Genomic DNA, 21,948 nt, shown 5'->3' with positions numbered 1-21,948 from the left:
TTCAGTTTATGCCTCTTGATGTAATCCCCCGTGGATTTCGAGGTGTGTTTAGGATCATTATCCATTTGTAGAAGCCATCCTCTCTTTAACTTCAGCTTTTTCACAGATGGCATCAAGTTACCATCCAAAATTTGCGGAAAGTTTATTGAATCCATTTTTCCTTCTACTCGTGAGATGTTCCCTGTGCCACTGGCTGCAACACAACCCCAAAGCATGATTGATCCAACCCCATGTTTAACAGTTGGACAGAGGTTCTTTTCATTAAATTCTGTGCCCCTTCTTCTCCAAAAGTACCTTTGCTCATTCCGGCCAAAAAGTTCAATTTTAACCTCATCGGTCCACAGAACTTGTTTCCAAAATGCATCAGGCTTGTCTATATGTTCATTTGCAAAGTTCAAACGATGATTTTGTGTAAATGATGGAAATAAAATCTAACTTTTGTTGACATATTATAAGAATGTCTAATCTGTAATTTGATGCCTTTTGGAGATTTTTCCATCTTTCCTTGGCTTCTTTATGCACATTAATACAAATTTTTAGCTGGGGTGCCCAAACTTTCGATCCCCACTGTACATGTGTTCAAATATATTTAGAACTGATTTAGACCAACTGACATTAACTGAGATTTTACAATGTATTCCTCTCAATTGAAAAAAAAACTTGACTGCACTAATGTGAAGGGTGAAACTGAGATCTGGACTGCAGCACATAGACTAGGTCTGGTTCAAAGGCCGTGGTTTTGATGCGCAAAATGTCACGCAGGTGAGAGTCACTTAGTCTTGTCCTCACACGGTTCTTGTTAAAGTTCATAACAGAGAATGTCTTCTCACACAAATATGTTGAGCCAAACAAGCTCAACATTATCTTAGCCAATGTTCGAATCTCTTGAAACCGGCTCTTATCCAGTTGGCGGTAAAAGTTCACAAGAGAGAGCTGTTGGTGACGACTGCGTAACTCGCTGTCACAATGCAGCTCAATGAGCTCGAGCTGCAGCTGATCTGGAGCATTGTGGGGGTCAACAGAAAATGGAGAGGAGAAAATGCTGATCTCCTTTTCAATAGCTGCAAAATCTTGAAAACGCCGTTTAAACTCCCCAGCCAGAGATGCGATGTCCGCTGCATACCTGCTCGTTTGTGCACTGATATCATCCTGTGGAAAACTGTTCATTATTTCCTGCAACGCTGAAAAGTGAACACTATTGGTCTGCGTTTGTGACAAATGCCTTAGGAAAAGTTGCAGCTTTGTTCCAAAGGCTTTGAGGTGTGAATAAAGCTGGTTCATTGCTGCATCTTTGCCCTGAAGACTCGTGTTCAGTACATTCAGATGCTTTGTTATGTCGACTAGAAACCCCAAATCAGCCAGTCAAATAGGATCAGATAGTTCTCGCATCGGTTGTCCCTTTGTTTCCAAGAATTCTCCAATTTCCTTTCTGAGAGAGTAGAAACGCTGCAGTGCAGACCCCCCGACTGAGCCATCTTACATCATTATGATATAAAACATCTTCGTATTCAGCCTGGATATCCAGTAAAAACTGTTTAAACTGGTGGTGGCACAGGGCTTTAGAGCGGATGCAATTAATGGTCTTTAGCACCGGTTTCATAACATGATCATATTTGAGATGTTTAGCACATAGAACTTGTTGATGAATGATACAATGAAGTTTGATAGCGTTGCCTCCTACTTCAATCACCTTGTTACAGATTAGGGTTGATAATCCACTTCGTTCACCAGTCATGGCAGGTGCCCCATCAGTAATAATCCCAGTAACCTTGTTCCAAGGCAGGTTCATGTCATCTATGGCAGAACTAACAGAGACAAATAAATCTTTTCCTCTTGTTTGGTCCTTAAGGCTCTGGAGGTCAAGCAGCTCCTCAGTCACATTCATTTCATCATCCACCCCTCTCAGAAAAATCAGCAACTGAGCTGTGTCAGAGAGGTCTGACACAGAGAGCTTTCATCACAGGCTATTGAAAAGAAGTCAAAATCAACTCCTTTTGACTTTAACTGTCTCTTAATATCTGATGAAATTTCTTCAATTCTCCTTGCTACAGTGTTACGAGTCAGGCAAATGTTGGCAAACTCTTGCTTCTTCTCGGGACAGATATTCTGCACCATTTTCATGATACATTCTTTGATAAACTCACCCTCAGCAAAAGATTTGCAATTTTTAGCAATTAACGCTGCCACCTCATAGCTAGCCTTTGTGGCGTTTTCATTTGATTCATGGGCTCTTGTAAAAAATCGCTGTTGTGACATTAAAACAGCTTCAAGTTGCTTCAACTTTTCACTGCGGTCGCGCCCTGTTAGCTTGTCGTATGTGCTATGTCTCGTCTGGTAGTGTCTCTTGATATTAAATTCCTTATAAACAGCCACAGTCTCTTGGCATATCAGACAAACACAGTGATTCCGTATTTCAGTGAAAAAATATTCCACTTTCCACCTGTCCTGGAAGCGGCAGCCCTCACTGTCAACTTTTCGTTTCTTATTTGTAGTTGCCATTATAAAAATTGGCCAGAAGGGGAGAAGTTATGTAGAGACTACGTGGAGCAGAGGGTGGAACAGCAAAGATAGGATACTGTAACACAGGCAGACAATAGCAGGCTGTGCAATAGTAACAAATCAGATAATCATGGCATTATAGCACAGTGATGGACAGTCAGGGGTTAATGAAGGATATTACAGCTTGCTACCAGATTCCTATATGCTCCCTTGTCTGCTTTAATGTATCCTGAGCACAGCCCGACCTGCCTGTCAGTGTGTTGTCTGTTTTTTTTACTTTTAATATTTTGCCTTTGCCTTTGTGGCCCTTGTGGCTTTGTGTGGAGGCTCAGCACTCTCTGGACTTGGACTTGACGTCATCAGCCAGCAAAGGGAGAAGGAAAGCCCGAATCTCGCGAGATCTCGGAGGTCGCAAGATTTGGGCTTTGTTTCTCCTTGCACTGTCCCTAGGCACCCGTTTCGGACCCTACAGATGAGCTGCCCAATATACAGTCAGGTCCATAAATATTGGGACATCGACACAATTCTAACATTTTTGGCTCTATACACCACCACAATAGATTTGAAATGAAACTAACAAGATGTGCTTTAACTGCAGACTGTCAGCTTTAATTTGAGGGTGTTTACACCCAAATCAGGTGAACAGTGTAGGAATTACAACAGTTTGCATATGTGCCTCCCACTTGTTAAGGGACCAAAAGTAATGGGACAGAATAATAATCATAAATCAAACTTTCACTTTTTAATACTTGGTTGCAAATCCTTTGCAGTCAATTAGAGCAGATAAAAGGTCCAGAGTTCATTTCAAGTGTGCTATTTTCATTTGGAATCTGTTGCTGTCACCTCTCAAGATGAGATCCAAAGAGCTGTCACTATCAGAGAAGCAAGCCATCATTAGGCTGAAAAAACATAATAAACCCATCAGAGAAATAGCAAAAACATTAGGCGTGGCCAAAACAACTGTTTGGAACATTTTTCAAAAGAAGGAACGCACCAGTGATCTCAGCAACACCAACAGAACTGGAAGACCACGGAAAACAACTATAGTGGATGACCGAATAATTCTTTCCCTGGTGAAGAAAACACCATTCACAACAGTTGGCCAGATCAAGAACACTCTCCAGGAGGTAGGTGTATGTGTGTCAAAGTCAACAATCAAGAGAAGACTTCACTAGAGTGAATACAGAGGGTTCACCACAAGATGGAAACCATTGGTGAGCCTCAAAAACAGGAAGGCCAGATTAGAGTTTGCCAAACGACATCTAAAAAATCCTTCACAGTTCTGGAACAACATCCTATGGACAGATGAGACCAAGATCAACTTGTACCAGCGTAATGGGAAGAGAAGAGTATTATTATACAGTATTTATAAAGCGCCAATAGTTCGCTCAGCGCTGTACATTACAAAGGGAGACAGAACATGTGACAGAACAATACCAATACAATGCAAAACATGAGGGGATCAAGGGCCCTGCTCTTTCGAGCTTACAATCTAGGAGTATGGAGAAGGAAAGGAACTGCTCATGATCCTAAGCATACCACCTCATCAGTGAAGCATGGTGGTGGTAGTGTCATGGCGTGGGCATGTATGGCTGCCAATGGAACTGGTTCTCTTGTATTTATTGATGATGTGACTGCTGACAAAAGCAGCAGGATGAATTCTGAAGTGTTTCGGGCAATATTATCTGCTCATATTCAGCCAAATGCTTCAGAACTCATTGGACACTGCTTCACAGTGCAGATGGAAAATGACCCAAAGCATACTGCAAAAGCAACTAAAGAGATTTTTAAGGGAAAGAAGTGGAATGTTATGCAATGGCCAACTCAATCACCTGACCTGAATCCGACTGAGCATGCATTTCACTTGCTGAAGACAAAACTGAAGGGAAAATGCCCCAAGAACAAGCAGGAACTAAAGACAGTTGCAGTAGAGGCCTGGCAGAGCATGACCAGGGATGAAACCCAGCGTCTGGTGATGTCTATGCGTTCCAGACTTCAGGCTGTAATTGACTGCAAAGGATTTGCAACCAAGTATTAAAAATTGAAAGTTTGATTTATGATTATTATTCTGTCCCATTACTTTTGCTCCCTTAACAAGTGGGATGCACATATGCAAACTGTTGTAATTCCTACGCTGTTCACCTGATTTGAATGTAAATACCCTCAAATTAAAGCTGACAGTCTGCAGTTAAAGCACATCTTGTTAGTTTCATTTCAAATCCATTGTGGTGGTGTATAGAGCCAAAAATGTTAGAATTGTGTTGATGTCCCAATATTTATGGACCTGACTGTATAACTTACGGTCCTCCTCTAGTGATTCTGCGAACGCCACTGAGGACTCCAGGGATCTCTTGAGCGGGAATTGACGTCATCAGCCGGCACACAGAGAAGGAAAGCCCAAATCTCACGAGATCTCGGACGTCGCGAGATTTGGGCTCTCCTTCTTGCACCGGCTGATGCTGTCAAGTGCCGCAGCTAGAGATCGCTGGAGTCCTCTGTAGCTTTCAGGGAATCACTACCGGGGGCCGTAAGTTATATATTTGGGTAGCTCACCTGTGGGGCCGTTTCAGTCCGGAACGCGGGCCGCAATTGGCCCACGGGCCGGACTTTGGACATGCCTGTTCTAAACAGTTCCTGAGTAAGCTAGTACACATATGAAAATATGAACAAAGAGAAAGAGTGCACCCATCTAAATGTAGGCTGTTAGTTGAGAAAATGAAAGAAAAAAGTAATGCACTCACTGCCTTACGTGTAGAATGAGCATGTAAGTCGGTGTGGAGGATCTCCAGAGAACTGATGACATCTTGCAGAGATTGGCAGGCAAGTGGCTGGTGACTGCAGAGCCTGTCAGGGAAACAGTTGGAGGATGATGCTGGAGCTGTCAGGCTACAGCGTAAATGCTCCACGCTCTTTCTCTGAAGATTCTCCATACTGACTTACATGGTCATTCTACACCCAAGGTCAGCATTTAGATGGATGTGCCCTTTCTCTATGTATCCTAGGTTACTCAGGATTTGTTTATAAGGAGCAGCACTATGTTTTGTCCTCCTTTGTCTTTTGGCATCAGTACAATAGTATCCTCCATAGTTTATTCCCACACACACCCCCACCTTCATTTCCCGACATTACTAGTGACAGGCAGTGCTATAATTCTTTCACCCCTGTCACAAATAGTTGTTCCTAATCTTCGTTTGTAAGTGTGCATTTTCAAAGATTAAAATACCAAAAGTATTAATTAGCAATATCTACCATTTTAGTGGCAAGAAAAAGGAAGAACTAGAATATCATATATATATATATATATATATATTACATTAAACTGGTCATCACTCACTATCTGGTTGCATGGCAGTGGTAGGACACAAACATTGCATGCTGGAGAGCATCCAGTTATTGAGCATCCAATAACAACTTGCATTGGTTCTAATATTTACTTGGCAAGACCATATTTAGAAATCAAAGTTCTCAGTTTATATGTAAATTATATACTATGTGATGACTATGTGAACAAGCAGCATTACTAATTACTAACAACATAAATATTGAAACATTTCAAACTAAAATATGCTATGGTGGCAGCATGCACAGTTTTCCACTAACATATACAGTTAGGTTGTACAGCACTCCAGAAAGGGGCTTGCATAGGAAAAAAGGGACAATCTTAAGTCATAAAGAGCTTGTGAATAGAGATGAGCAAGTCGATTCACCCGAACTTAAATTTACAGGGAACAGGGGTACAAGTTTCCAGTTTACTCCCGTCAAACTCGATGTGCACTTATGACTTCTTTGAACATTCCTTATACACATTCCTCTTTCAGTTTCTGAAGCTGGATTTACCTAGAAGTCATTAGAAATAAAAAAGAAAAAGTATGCACAAACTGAGAATATTGTGCTTTGGTGCTGCCTGCTAGTACCATTCTCTAGTACCTCAAGATTGCCGTATAATAAATAAGGTTTGACAGCTGTACACATAGCACCCATTTTACGATGCCTATTTTTTATACAGATCCTTGGGGCATATATAAAACATGTCAGCATCAGTAGCTGTAGCTTAGTGGTTTAGGCAGTCTTCAAGAAACTATTCCTAGATTTCAAAGTCTAGAATTTTAACTATATCATTAAGTAGTTATACGTTGTTTCTAAAATGTTTTGACCAGCATTCACAATTTGACATTACTATATGAATTGAATGGCATTGTTTAAAGGAATGTGTAGCTGGCTTCAGAAAGTATTTTCTGTATTGAAACCTCTCTATTGCTATAAAAATTAACTCAAACTGCAGCGACACTATAGACTGCAGTCATTTTTTTAGAGGGCTTGTAGTCTGAAATATATAATGTGGTAAAACTATAAATATCATTCATTATACTGATCAAGAATTGTTTTTACAAAATTGATTGTACTAAAATGCATTAAAATAAAGAATTTATAAGAATTGTTAATTTAACTTTCAATTCTTATTCTTAGCATTATCTTCTCTATGTACTGCATAGTTTCAGTTCAAGGTAAAGTTTGATATTGCTCGTCTGTGTCCACTTTCCAATCTAACCATTCATCAGCAATGGCTAATGGGGGTTTGATGATGTAAGTGAAGTCCTTTCTTTAGCTTCTTCTGGCAGATATAAAGCATGTTGCAGTTTATCCGTTTTTGTCAATAATCAACAATAAATAGGAAAGTGCAGAGATGATGCAATTGGGGTACTTTCTTTGGCTTCTTTATGCACATGCCATCACAGCTTTATCTAAATGAAATAACTGGAATACCACATCACGGACATATGCATGTCTTTTAGCAGATGAACCTTTGTTAAGTAAGCATCAGTACAAAATTATTAATCCTTAGAGAGAGGCTTAGTTGTACAGTTTTGTGCTTGTATTAGCGTATAGAACAAATAGATATGATATTATAAAATATCTCATGTCGAATCAAGCAAATGTCACTTTCCAGGGGTTAAAAACTGTGTGCTTTCAGCTAGAGAAACCTGCGATCAGGCTATGGACATTAATGTATTAAAATATTCATGAGAAACATTAAATGAGTTTTGAAGAGTTAGTTAATCTTTTCACAAAAAAATGAAAAGGTGAACTAATTCAGAACATCCTCCCATCCCTCTGCTCTGCACATCAGGTGCTAAAGGTTACATATTTACATAGTTAGTCTGGCTGAAAAAAGACAAAAGTCCATCCAGTTTAACCATAAAAAAAATATATATATAATCCTACACCCACAGTTGATCCAGAAGAAGGCAAAAAAAAACCCCAGCAAAGCATGGTCCAATTTGCTCCTGCAGGGGAAAAAATCCTTCCTGATCCCCCGAGAGGCAATCAGATATTCCCTGGATCAACTTTACCTATAAATGTTAGTATCCAGTTATATTCTGTGTATCTAAGAAACAATCCAGGCCCTTTTTAAGGAAATCCACTGAGCTGGCCAGAACCAACTCTTCAGGGAGTCTATTCCACATTTTCACAGCTCTTACTGTGAAGAAACATTTCCGTGTTTACAGATTAAATTTCTTTTCCTCTAGACATAAAGAGTGCCCCCTTGTCCTCTGTGATGGCCTCAGGGTGAATAGCTCTACACCGAGTTCACTATATGACCCACTGATGTATTTATATATGTTGATCATATCCCCCCTTAATCTCCTCTTCTCAAGCGAGAATAAATTCAGTTCCTCTAATCTTTCCTCATAGCTGAGAGTCTCCATGCCTCCTATCAGTTTGGTTGCCCTTATCTGTACTTTCTCCAGTTCCCCAATGTTCTTTTGTGAATTGGTGTCCAAAATTGAACTGCATATTCCAGATGAGGTTTTACTAATGATTTGTACAGGGGTAGAATGATATCTCTCTCTCTGGAGTCTATACCTCTTTTAATACAAGAGAAGATTTTGCTTGCTTTAGAAACCGCAGTTGCCATTATTTAGCTTGTGATCTACTAGATCTTCCAGATCTTTCTCCACCAATGATTCCCCGAGTTGTACTCCCCCTAGTATGTATGATGCATGCATATTCTTAGCTTGGTGTCATCTGCAAAGACTGAAATGGGATTTTTAATCCCAGACCCTATATCATTTATAATTATATTAAAAAGTAAGGGTCCCAACACTGAGCCTTGGGGTACACCACTAACAGCCCTAGACCATTCAGAGTATGAATCATTAACCACTACTCTCTGAATACAATCTTTTAGTCAGTTTTCTATCCATTTACATACAGATTTTTCCAAGCATGTAGACTTTACCTTACACATTAGCCGTGTGTGGGGAACTGTCAAACGCGTTTTCAAAATCCAAGTATACCACATTTACAGCCACCCCTCTCTGTCCAAGGTTTTGCTCACCTTCTTATAAAAAGAAATCAGATTTGTTTGACAAATTCTGTCTTTCATGAATCCATGTTGTCTGTTGCTTAAAATATTTTTTTCCAGCAAGAACTCAACTATGTGGTCTTTTATTAAACTCTCCAGTATCTTCCCAACTATAGAAGTGAAACTAACAGGTCTATAATTACTTGGTAAAGATTTTCACCCCTTTTTAAATATTGGCACCACATTGGCCTTATGCCAGTCCAGTGGTACTATGCCAGTCATTAAAGAGTTCCTAAAAATTAAAAACAATGGCTTTGAAATGACAGAGCTTAATTCGTTAAGGACCCGTGGGTGTATGCCATCTGGTCCAGGTGCTTTATTCACCTTTATTCTGTCTAAATATTTTTGGATCATATCAATTGTGAGCCAATGTGGATCATCTGGAGCTGTGTCAATACCATGACAAGTATGGACAAGAGCTCCCCCATGCTCCTTTGTATACACAGAGCTGAAAAAGGTATATAATAGGGTGATCCTCATCTTCCTCTCTCTCCAGCCTGAATAACAGTCCAGCACTTTAAAACATTACCACACAGTTCCAGAGGCTTGTAAAAGCATAATTTTTGCAATGGTGAGGGCTCATTGATCAGCACGTGGCCTCTCCTCCTGGAATGGAACAAAGAGATTCTCATTGGTCAGCATGGTTATGTGGTTAGTACTGATCAAGAAGCATTTGCCATTGTACGTTGCTATTAGAGATGTAAAATTTACTGAAATTTTGAAGTCATGGAAAAAAAACATTATTTTCCATGTTTTTTTCCAGAAAAATTGATAAAAAAAAAATCAGTGTGGAGTAGTCTTATAAATTGAAAGTCATTTTGTTACACTGCAAATTGCAGTTTCGCTCTCAGCAGAAATTGCTCTCTGGAAATTTTTCCAAACTCTAGATCAGGGTTTCTCAACTTTTTTCCTTTGAGGAACCCCTGAAAAAAAGTCTGAGATATCGGGGAACTCCTGAAATAATGTTCATATCTACAGCTCACTGAACACCGATGTGATCAGTGAGCTGTAGATAAATCTACAATTATTCTTAGAATGAGCATTAAACAATAGTATAAATATTAAGTGGGGATGTGGGGATGCAATCTACCCATCTTCTGCTTGTGATGGATAAGCAGGTCATGGCAGCAGCCCTGGGGACTTCTCACGGAACCCTGGTTGAGAAACACTGCTCTAGATGTTGGTCTTACCACTTTGTTGAGAGGAGGAAAGAAAAAATAAGTAGCTGACCAGACTAAAGATAAGCATTATGCTGGGACAGTGGAGAACATTAATAGGATGCTTTAAAGATATACTAGTTTGTCAAATTTACCCTCTTACCTGTCAATTAAGGCCTGAAAGGAGGACAAAACCTATCATCTACTGTATCCCAACAATCATCATACTGTAGGAGGTACAAGATGAAGCCCACAAGCAAACTAAATTGTAGCCTTTCCCCTAGTGGCATAAATAAAGATTTCTTTCATCTGCATTGAGAAGTTCAGTGTTGCTTGAATTGTATTCCAGGATTTGCTTGTCCTTAGCTGAGAGATATTTACATCTTTACATAAAGCCTCAGAAATCTTTCATGAAGTCTCCATGTTATATAGTTTGAGTACAATGTCATAGATATATTATTTATCATTTTAAAGAACATATTCCACACTTTTTTGTCCATTTTTTTCTGAAAGAAAACAAAATGTGTCAGGCTGGGCTTTTCTTTACGTGCTCAGAAGCTGCTCAGCTGTCTGTTAACTACCAGCAACTCATTGTCTCCACAGTGACTCACCTGAATACCATTATCTGCCTCATTAGTCCAGCCTACAGCCAGCCCTCTTTGCTATTTTAGCAGCTTAGTTCATTTCTTCCTTGTCCTTGTATGGTCTATGATTTCCAGTTTGTTCCTGCCTGTGTTCCTGTGTACAACTTGGTTTGGCTGACTTCTCTTCCAGTTCCTGTTCCTGATTTTTGTCTCCTTTTTTTTTTTTTTCTTTTTTTATAATCTAGCTTTTTCCCAGTTCTCCCATTTCCCATAATAAGCCTCCATCCTATCTTCTTGGATATGACACAACCTTTCCATCTTTTTGATCTGCTCAACTCTTTCAATCCAGTCCTCTTCCTTCGGTATCTCTATTCGCCGCCAGAACTTGGGTATCAGAGCTTTTGCAGCATTTATATAGTACCATATCCCTGATTTTTTATATTTATTTACTGTTATGTCCATGTTATGCAAAATACATACTTCTGGATCTAGATCTATGTCTATTTCTGTCAATTTTCCTATCAAGTGGATTATTGTTTTCCAGAATATCTGGATTTTTGGGCATCCCCACCATATATGGTACATTGTGCCTATTTCTCCACATCCCCTCCAACACAGTGGTGAACTCTCTCCACATATCTTATTTTCTACATTTGGTGTAATGTGCCATCTTGTCAAACACTTATAGTTCATCTCTACTTCTCTCATAGAAACGTTCTCGTGAGTTAATCTATACATTCTCCTCTGCTTTTCCTCATCTATCACAACTCCCATATCCATTTCCCATTTTGTTATATATGTTGGCTTTGTGTTTATATCTAATTCAGTGAGTATTTTATAAACTTTAGCAATCCCGTGTTTCCCATCACCTTGTGTTCCCAATACCTTTTCAAACAAGTTCCAATTGTCTCTTGTCCTTAAAGGTTTTGGCAAACTTCCAACAAAACACCTCAATTGAAAATACCGCCATTCATCTAGTTTAGTGAAGATCTCTCCCTCTTTTTTTTCAATTCGCCAAATGATCCTATTTCATCTCCCACCAAAATATCTCTTAATTGCACCTTGTCTTTTTTAAACCACCTCCCTCCTATTTCTTCTCTGCCTGGGGGAAAAAACTCAGTGTTTTTTAGTGGAATCAGTGTTGAATTAAAAGTCCATTTCATATTTTTGTGTAAATTATCCCAAATTTTTAAAACATTCAAAGTGTATGTATTTACATTATCATTTAAACCCCTATACTGTGTTGGCACCCATATCACTCTTCCCAGGTCTATTCCACTGAGTTCATTCTCTATTCTCACCCAGCTTTTTTTATAATTATATATCCAATCTATGTTTCTTGCCAATATTACAGCTTTGTAATATCTTTTAAAGTCTGGGAGCCCTAAACCACCTCTTTCTTTCCTCCTACTCAACAGCTCGTATGACAGTCTTGGTTTTTTATTCCTCCATATGTATTTTGTTATCAGTTTCTTAATTATTTTAAAAAAGATCTCTGGGAGTTTAATTGGGATCATTTGATATCTATATATAATTTTTGGTACTATTACCATTTTTACCAGATTTATATGGCCTATCCATGTCGGGGTTCCTCCCTCCAATATTTTTAACTCCTCTCTAATCTCATTAATCAATGAAATATAGTTTAATTTATATAGATGTTTATATGAGGCTGTAAGTTTTACTCCTAGATATTTTATATCTCTATCTTTCCATTTAAAGGGAAATTCCTTTTGTATCTTTTCTTTTTCATTTTTTAAGATGTTTATATTTAGAATCTTCGTTTTTGTTGGATTAATATTTAGGTTTGATAGTTCTCCATATTCCTTTAATGACTTCATTAAGTTTGGAAGTGTTATCCTGGGATTTCCTATGTAGAACAGCAAGTCGTCTGCAAAAGCAGCAACTTTATGTTCTGTATCTCCTATCAGGATTCCCTTTACGTCTCTATTCAGCCTTATTGTTGACAACAATGGTTCTAATGATATAACATACAACAATGGGGACAATGGGCATCCCTGTCTTGTTCCGTTTGACATCTCAATGGGTTCTGACCTCTCCCCATTTACCCCAATAACCACAAAAGGGTATCTGTACAACTTTCCTATCCACTCTCTCATCCTAGGCCCAATTCCCAAGGCTTCTAGAGTATCCATCATGAATCTCCAGTTCACTCTGTCAAACGCTTTTTCAGCATCTATAGAGAGTAACACCACCGGTTCTTTTTCCTTTTTGCTCTTTTGGATTAACATCAGTGATCGTAACCCATTGTCTTTACCCTCCCTCCCTGGGACAAAGCCCACCTGATCCTCATGTATCCATTCAGGCATTAGCTCTTTCAATCTATTTGATAGGACCTTTGCGTACAACTTAGTGTCGGTGTTCAATAATGAAATAGGTCTATAACTCGAACACTGTGAGGGATCTTTTCCCTCTTTTTGAATGAGCACGACTTGGGCTTGTAATGATTCTCTTCTTACTTCCATCTCTCCACCTAGTGCATTCATGTAATTTCTAAGTTTTGGTACTAAAATTTCACTAAATTTTTTATAATATCTCACAGTATATCCATCTGGTCCTGGACTTTTCCCCGACACTGTCCCCTTCAATGCTAATTTTATTTTGTCCTGTGAGATATCTGCATCTAGGGAGTTCAATTGATCCTCGCTTAATTTTAGTAACCCAGCCGTTTCCAGATATTTCTTTCTTTTTTGATTCTTCTCACTTTCTATATTTTCTAAGCCTTCCAGGGGGCTTATATTGTACAGTTTCCTGTAATATTCTATGAAGGCTTTGATGATTTTTATTTGAATGCATCAGGTTTCCTTTAACATCTTTTATTTTTTCTATATAATTTCTATTTTTCTTTTTCCTCAGGGCTCTCATCAGATACATTCCAGGTCTTTCTCAACATCTATATCTCTCACTCAAAACTCTATTATATACTTTTCTCCTCTCCTCTTCTATCACTTCTTTCAATTCTTCTTTCTTTTTTTTTAACTTCAGCTCTATTTCTTTTGTTATTCTATTCTTATGTATTTGTTCTAATTTACTTATTTCTTCTAAGAGCTCACTCATTTTCTCCCTTCTTTCTTTTTCTTTCTTGCCCCAATCGCCATTAATATTCCTCTTATATATGCTTTATGAGATTCCTACACTGTGGCTGTTGATACCTCACCTGTCTCATTCTCCTTAAAAAAGCGTTCGATCTCCTCCCCTATTTTCTGAGCTATTTCCTTTTCCACTAAGAGTGTCTCATTCAATTTCCATCCCAACCCTCCGATTTTCCTCCTCCCCCATTCCATTTTCATAATAACTGGGGCGTGATCTGATAGAGATATTGTCTCTATTTCTACCTGGACCAGATGATCAATTAGTTGATGTTCTATTAATATATGATCTAATCTTGAATACCTCTTATGCATGTTTGAAAAGAAAGTATAATCTCTATCTTGCATATGTGTAATTCTCCAGGCATCTACCAATTGACTTATGTGTAATTCTTTTTTCAATAATTTCAGGGCCTTACTTCCCTCTCTCTTTATATGGGAGGTGGCGTCCCTTTGTGGTTCCATACAAAAGTTAAAATCCCCTGCCAGGATCAGACGTCCTTTTTTAAAGTCCATCAACTTCCTCAACACTTTTTTCAGATACGCCTCCGGTCTTTTATTAGGACAGTAGATATTGGCCAGTGTACACTTGATCTCCTGTAACTTGCCCTTTATAAACAAGAATCTCCCATCTGGGTCTGTTTTTCTATCTTCCAACTCAAACCTAATATTCTTTGCCAAACCTATTGCTACCCCTTTTGCTCTTTTAACCGGGGAGTCTGCATAGTACCATGTTGGGTGATTTCTAGACCTCAGCCTAACATTTGATTTTATCTCAAGATGTGTCTCCTGTAGAAATATCACTGAGGCTGCCCTATGGTGTAGTTCTTTAAATTATCTATATCTTTTCCCGGGGCAGTTCAACCCATTTACATTATATGTTATAAACTGAATCTCTTCCATCTTCCTTAAATTTCCTCATTTCTCCTCCATCTATATTTTTCTTTTCTCTCCCCTTTTCTCATTTCCTCTTCTCCTCCCTTCTTCTCCTCTCCTCCTTCTCCCTTCTCACTTGCTTTTATATCTTCTTTTATCTTGCTGAAAAAACAACCCCCCTCTCCCGTTTCCCACCCTTCCAACCTTCCAACCCCCTCCCTCCCCCCTCCCCTCCCCCCTCTTTTTAGGCCTATCATTTGCCTACTAATCATTTATGGAATATAGAATCCACTTTTGATTTGATCCTTGGGCTAAGACTCCGTCCCCGACTTTCCCCTTGTCTAACCTCCCCATAAGCCCCCACGTCCTACCCAGATTTATCTCAGGCACAGTAAAACAAGGACGGTAGGGTGAGGGCAGAAAAAGATAGAGGAGAGAAAAAAAAAAAACCCTATTTCTCCTCCTCCATCCCTCTCCGCATCTCCCCTCCCCCCCGCCTCCTCCCCCCCACAAATTGCCAGTCCTCTTTTCTCTTCGTTCTCTTTTCTCTTCGTTCTCTTTTCCCATTGTTCTTCTTCCCAGCCAGGGATTTCCATTCTTGGGATTTTTAAACTGTCACAAAAATTTTTCAAATCTTCTGGAAACCTGAGGTATGCTGTAGTCCCATTTTTCCATCCTATTAAGCATTCGGGAGTCCCCCATCTATATTGCACATTATGTTCTTTCAACCTTTCCAATAGGGGTCTCAAAGATCTCCTTCTCCACAGAGTCTCTGGGGCGAGATCCGCATATATCTGTATGTCTCCTCCTTCATACTTACTGTAATTACTGATTTTCCCTTGGTCTTCTTCCAGATTTTTTCTTTATCCCGAAGCTCATAAAATTTAACTAGTATATCTCTCGGCCTTTCTTTCCCCAGAATTCTCTGAATTTTTCCTTTTCTAAAGGTTCATTCTATTTTAGTCCTTTCCATTTCAGAGCTGTCTGTTATAGTATTAAGTATTTTACAAAACACCTCTTGCAGACTTTCTCCCTTTGAGTTCTCTGGTACCCCTCGTATCAAGACGTTTCTCTTCCTGTCTCTGTTTTCTTGTATCTCAGCCTTATATAACAATTTTTCTTGGGCTTTCCCTGTTAGTTATTTCTTTTTCTAGTTCAGAGATAGCCTGGGTCTGACTTTTAACTTTCTCCTCCATTTCTTCAACTCTCTCCAACAGGTGTCCCAGATCGCTGCGGATATTTACCATTTCTTGTTTTATTGTTTTCTCCAATTCTTTAAACATTTCTGCCATTTCTTTTTTATTAGGTATTTGTAGATCTTTTTCCATCTCTATATTGCCTGATGTTTGCTGGTTACTAGTATCAAGGCCTAATGATACTCTAGGACTACTTTCCATACTAAGATCTGCTTCTCCTTTTTCAGTCCTGCTCTGGGGTCTTTCTGGGGTTACGTTTAATTGGGATGTATATTTTTTAATTGTACCAGTCTGAGACCCTTTAAGACCACTTCCTTTTACATTTTTATTTTTCATTTTTCTCTGTGGCTCTTATCCTTCTTATACTTCTTTATAAATTTGTGGGTAGGGAGGGGAAACAATTCTTTAACTTTCAAGTCTCTGCCCTATCCCCCTGCTGATTTTTTAAGCTTTTCTTTTCTTCCTGCGGGCCTCTTCCACCTTTTGTACAGTCTCCAGGGGTCCCCCCTTTCACTTACACTCTTCTTCTCTTTAGGGGTCAACACAGTACTTCAACAAATGCAAGTCAAAGTTCAGTCATGATCACTCACCCTCCTCATATGTTTTCTTCTTGTGAGTGCTTTCTCGCTCAGTTCCCCTAGGGTTCCGTTCATGGGGGGGAACTCCCCAGGATCTCCTCAGTCACCTTGTCCAGGTCTCAATAGTTCTCCTCCCGCTTTACTTTAGGCTCGAGGGGTTTCAGGGGGATAGGGGGAGAATGAGTCGGCCACCGGCAAACAGGTCGGCGCTGCTCTCTCACTGCAAAACGCCGGCCGGCTTCCTGATCTCCCAGTGGTGCCTTGTGGCCGGTCACATGATCGCGCCGGCCCCCTTCGTCTCCCAGCATCCAGGGACTCTCTCACTGCCAGTCTCCAGCTGCTCCTCTCTCTTCCCACGCCAGCATCCACCTCTCCTCCACAGAGAGCCGTCAGGCCAGGGTAAGTCCCACACCGCAGGGCTCTAACATGCCTGAGGGGATAGACCTGGAGGCTTGGGGAGGTCAGACAATGGAGCTCCGTCCAAGAGCTCCTATATCGAGCTCTCCCCCGCTGCCATGCTCAGGCCCCGTCCCCCTCCTTGCTACGCCCCAGGGCTCCTCTGTTGCTTCCCTGATTTTTGTCTCCTGACTATGCTGACTTCTGGTTTCCTGACCCTGGCTCGTCTGATTACCTGCACTGTCATCCAAACCCTGGCTTCTTTTTTGACTGCGTTCCTGATATATGTTATATTTGCTATTTTATTAAAGGTGTGATTTTAACTACACTTTCTGTCTCCTCCTGGTTTATGGTTCCTGACAAAATAGCTTTGGAAAAAAAACAGTTTTTTATCCAATTTTTTCATTTTTTTTCCAGGCCTTCCCATCTCTAGTTGCTAAACAGCCTGCAGCATTTGTAGTGAAATTTCAAACTCCCAAACCATTATACTAGTTGGAGAGGGTGTCAGAAGATGAGGATCATTTAAGTTACATGCATCAAGGACCAGAGGTTTGGGGATGGTTTTGAGAGATAGTTCACCTTTTAATTTTTTTTTAAATAGTACTAACCCTTTAAAATAGTTGTGAATTTCAGTTGAAAAAAAAGTTTGAATTGTTAAATATAATAATTTGATAAATCCATGTTAATTTTTGTAAAATAAACAGGCAGGTCATGTGGTCACTGTATATTCATTGACCTGTACATATCTGGGTTTTACAAAGAGAAGGAGGATCAACTGTCTGAGAAACCTGCCATCAAGGAGGAGGGATGGTCGGGATGGGGGGGGGGGGAGCTGTACAGAGTAGGGCTTTACAAAGAGAAGAAGGAAAGGTTTGCTGGGGAAGCCACTGCCACTGAAAGGAGGAGGGATGGGCATGGGTGTGTACAGAGTGGGATTTTACCAAAAGAAAGTGAACTGGTTGCCTGGGGAAGCCATTGCCAATCAAAGGGGGAGAGATGGGCAGAGACATGTACAGAGTGGGGCTTTACATAGAGGAGGAGGATTGGCTGGCTGGGAAAGCTGTCATCAAAGAAGGATGCAGAAGCAAGCAGGGGGAGGCGTGGTTTTACACTTTCCATGGAAGCTAGCATGGATCGGCTTTCATCCTTAGTGTGGTCAGTTCACTTTCAGTAAGAGGAGCACAGGCAGGATCAACCGGGTAATCTTGAGGAACTGCAAGCAAAGAGACAATAGTGACATGAATAATCACATAGGAATATCTTAATGACACAGGACATTTTTTCTTTATTTTAAGGTTACAAACACTTTAATGCAAGCCCTCTCTAACCTCTATAGCTATCAGAATTGAGGAGCACTTAAAGTATATTTAAAAATACTTCAGCTTTGGACAGAGTGTGGAAGGATTAGAACCCCTGTTAAATTGTTATTGCTCTCTATGTCCCTGGTAGGGAGATTTATCCTGTCTTTTTTTCCTGGTGACTTATGTCACTGGGAAGGGAAGCAAGGGAAAAATAAAAAACTGAGTTGCCACCAGAACAGAAATAGCAGAGAAATCTTACAAAGGAAATATTTGTTCTAGTAACAACGGTATAAGAAGATACCTCACTTTGAAGTAATTTTCTCTCACTTCCTGTTGTGTCCACATGACAGTAAATTCAGGTAAACCTCTTGATTAGGGCAAACATGTAAAAAAACTGACAGGGTTTTTAACCTCTCCCTGCTCTATTTAAAATGTGAAAAAGTTTTGGCTTTAGATACACTTGAGTTCTTACGTTTCACAACAGAAGCACTAAAGTATTTCTATAAGCAGCTTAGCTCACCAAGCTATTTCCTAACACAGCACCCTCTCTGTGTTTACATTAAAGATGAGAAGGCTGAAAGGGGGAGCAAAGTAAGCAGAAATGCTGAAAGAAAGACTTTAATGACTCACTCTTATTCCATACACTTACTACTTGACTTCTCTGTGGCTTTTGATACTGTTGACCATCCCCTCCTCCTCAAAAAACTCCACTCTCTTGGCCTGCGAGACTCTGCACTCCCTTGGTTTTCCTCCTATCTATCACAGCGCTCCTTCAGCGTCACCAATAACTCTGGCTCCTCCTCTCCACTTCCTCTTTCTGTAGGGGTCCCTCAAGGTTCTGTCCTTGGACCCCTTCTCTTCTTCATCTACACCTCCTCTCTTGGTCACTTGATAAACTACCATGGCTTTAAGTACCATTTCTATGCTGATGACACACAAATCTATCTTTCTACTCCTCATTTTACCCCTTCAGTCTCTTCTTGCATTACTAACCTACTAAGTGACATATCAGCATGGATGTCACTCCACTACCTCAAACTAAATCTTTCCAAAATGGAGCTCATACTATTCCCTCCAGCCTGTGCCCCCTCCCCTGACTTCTCCATCAAGATCAATAACACAATCATCAGTCCCTCCCCTCATGCCAGGGTACTAGGTGTAATCCTAGACTCCCACCTGTAGTTTTAGCCCCAAATCCAGTCACTGTCCAAATCTTGTAGACTTCACCTCCACAACATCTCCAAGATACGCCCATTCTTAACCACTGAAACCACTAAGCAACTTATTCTTTCCCTTGTAATCTCTCTTGCTATAACTCTGCCCCAAATTACATCACCAATCTTGTCTCCAAATATCACCCAAACCGTCCTCTCCGCTCCTCCCACGACCTCCTGCTTTCTAGCTCCCTTGTATCCTCCTCCCATGCTCCTCTCCGGGGCTTCTCCAGAGCCTCCCCCATCCTCTGGAACTTTCTACTCCAATCTATCCGACTATCACCTACCCTGCCCACTTTTAGGCGATCTCTGAAAACCTATCTCTTCAGGGAAGCCTATCCCGCCTTCAGCTAATAATGGAACCTTCTATTCCTCCTATCAGTTCATTTCCCACAGCTATTACCTTTTGTACCACTAGCCCCTCCCTCTTAGATTGTAAGCTCCAAGGAGCAGGACCCTCCTAATCCTCTTGTATTGAACTGTATCGTTGCTGTATTGTCTCCCTTTATATTGTAAAGCGCTGAGCAAACTGTTGACACTATATAAATCCTGTATAATAATAATAATAATCATAATAATGACTTCAATGCTTCTGCTGTGAAATTGGGAGATTAATTGCTCCACAATTACTTCAGCTACGCAGGTTAGATTGGGCTTTCTTTAAATCCCATCCACTAATTAAGAATGCAAAAATATTTAAATGTCCATAGTCTAGCTACAGGCTCAATTTAAGAAAATAAAGTAAAGTTTCCCAGAAACACATCAGTGAAATCTGCTGCAAGCTTCCATACTAGCACTTAAAAAGTGTTAGCTCTCTGTTAAGATCACTTTAACACTATGCAAATCTTTATTAAATGTGGCTGTAAGAAGAGTCCTTGAAATGGCATACATAAAATAGAATGACTGCAAATGAAATTGAATTGGTATAAATCAGTTTTACTATGCTCCTGTATTATGCCATTTAATAACCAGTTGGCTATTATTATTTTACAATAAATAAACCAACTGGGATGATGACGAAAGTAAATGACAACACTATATTGTTATTATGATGCCATGCCTATGATGGTACATATATTGGAAAGACATATGATAATTTCCAAAGCATAATACTGAGAAATAATGACATAGAAATGTAGACAGGTGTCAGAAAAATAAAAATGTCACATTTTCCACAGCTATGACCTTTTTCAGATTATTTGTAAAAAGAATCAACAAAAGCAGTAAATGTTGTACTTCCCTTTGATGTGTATTGTTAGCGAGTGTCAGCAGTCATGTATTATAAATAAAGTGACCTGCTGTAATGAACAAATTGTAGATTATGACAAAAACCTTCACATCTCTATGTAATCAACAATGTTTTGTCATTTTTAGAAATAGCATGTTATTGTTTTGCCGACATTAGAGAATATAACAGAAGGCTATATTTTAAATTGCTGTGTTAGAACAGTCAAATCACAAAATCCAATCTGTTAGGTTGGACTTCATTTTCATTTTTTCTCTTTCCTATTACTTTGGCAGATTAGAAGCAATTGCCAAATGCGGCAATGAACCTATCAGCATATGTCCAATTCATTTTCACAGTGCCACCCTTCATATTTTAATAAGCAGCCAGCTTTGACTTAGTTATATGTGACCTGTGCACTAGGCTGGACACTATACTGGGGGAAGGCACTTATAGCAGGATTTTTATCTCCTTTAATTATTTTTCAAAAATGTAATGCAGTAAAAAAGAGATCCGCACCACCAGCAAATAACTGATGAATAAAAACAGCACTGTGTAGGCTAATAAACCAACAGAGACTGACAGACACTGCCTGTATAGATGGGGGAAGCAAAATATTTCCCTTGAATTGTGGTCTCCTGCTATTTCACTTCCATGTCTTATATGTTTTCACCTTTGTTTTTATTAATTTAATTCACATGTACATAGGATGTACTGTGCATTGTTATGTATTTAGATAATTTTATGTATTTAGGGTTCACTGTCTTGTTTTGTACGTCTTTGTTTATTCTATCATATTCACAGTATATATTAACCCTTAAGACCAAGGTCCCATTTATTGAGTAACATTCCATATAGTAGCCAGGATCCATAGAGAGACAATTACATTTATAGTTTAGAATTCTGGATGACTATTTTAAACTAAACCTGTGGGCAGACTACAGCATGTACACCAATGTATTAACATGTCCATTACAAAAATTAAGACTATAAGGGTTTTCCTTTTTCCAAAAAAAAGGGGACTAGTTCACAACACCCTCCCATCCCTCCAGTTCCCATTGGAGGTACATTATGTGATCCATATTTTTTGCGGCCCTGGATAACCATGCAGCATTACTGTGCTGGAGGATGTGCAGTAGGATTGGTCAGCGCTGGTGATGTGACCCCACTGAACAATGCAAATCTTTTGAAGCTCCTCTCCTCCTTGAGTGGAATCCTAGAACAAGTAAAAGATTCTCAATGGTCAGCATGGTCATGTGATCCCACTCTGACCAATGAGCACTTGCCATTACGAGCAATATGCTGCTATGCATTCTCCTGTACTGCTACTGCTTAGTGAAGTTATCACTGGAATACTGTATCACAGGCTTATGTATGCTGATGAACCTTTGTTGAGTAACCTTCATCACAGTAGTCATAGTCCTTAGAGAGAGGATTACCTCTAC

The 21,948-nt window shown here is 39.7% G+C and overlaps 1 protein-coding gene across 1 annotated transcript; it reads right to left on the bottom strand.

Annotated features, from left to right (window-relative positions):
- Positions 1-669: 669 nt before the first annotated feature.
- Positions 670-1,281, bottom strand: LOC149461561 (EPM2A-interacting protein 1-like). The gene has a single exon (XM_089678143.1). It carries the CDS (start codon positions 1,279-1,281, stop codon positions 670-672), a length of 612 nt encoding a protein of 203 aa, XP_089534269.1.
- Positions 1,282-21,948: the final 20,667 nt, after the last annotated feature.

Source organism: Staurois parvus, unplaced genomic scaffold, assembly GCF_062004578.1.
Source record: "Staurois parvus isolate SC_StPar_1 unplaced genomic scaffold, SC_StPar_1.0 ptg000198l, whole genome shotgun sequence".
In the NCBI taxonomy this organism is placed as follows: Eukaryota; Metazoa; Chordata; class Amphibia; order Anura; family Ranidae; genus Staurois; species Staurois parvus.
The sequence above is the reverse complement of the archived record's forward strand: the minus strand, read 5'-3'. Positions and strand labels throughout refer to the sequence as shown.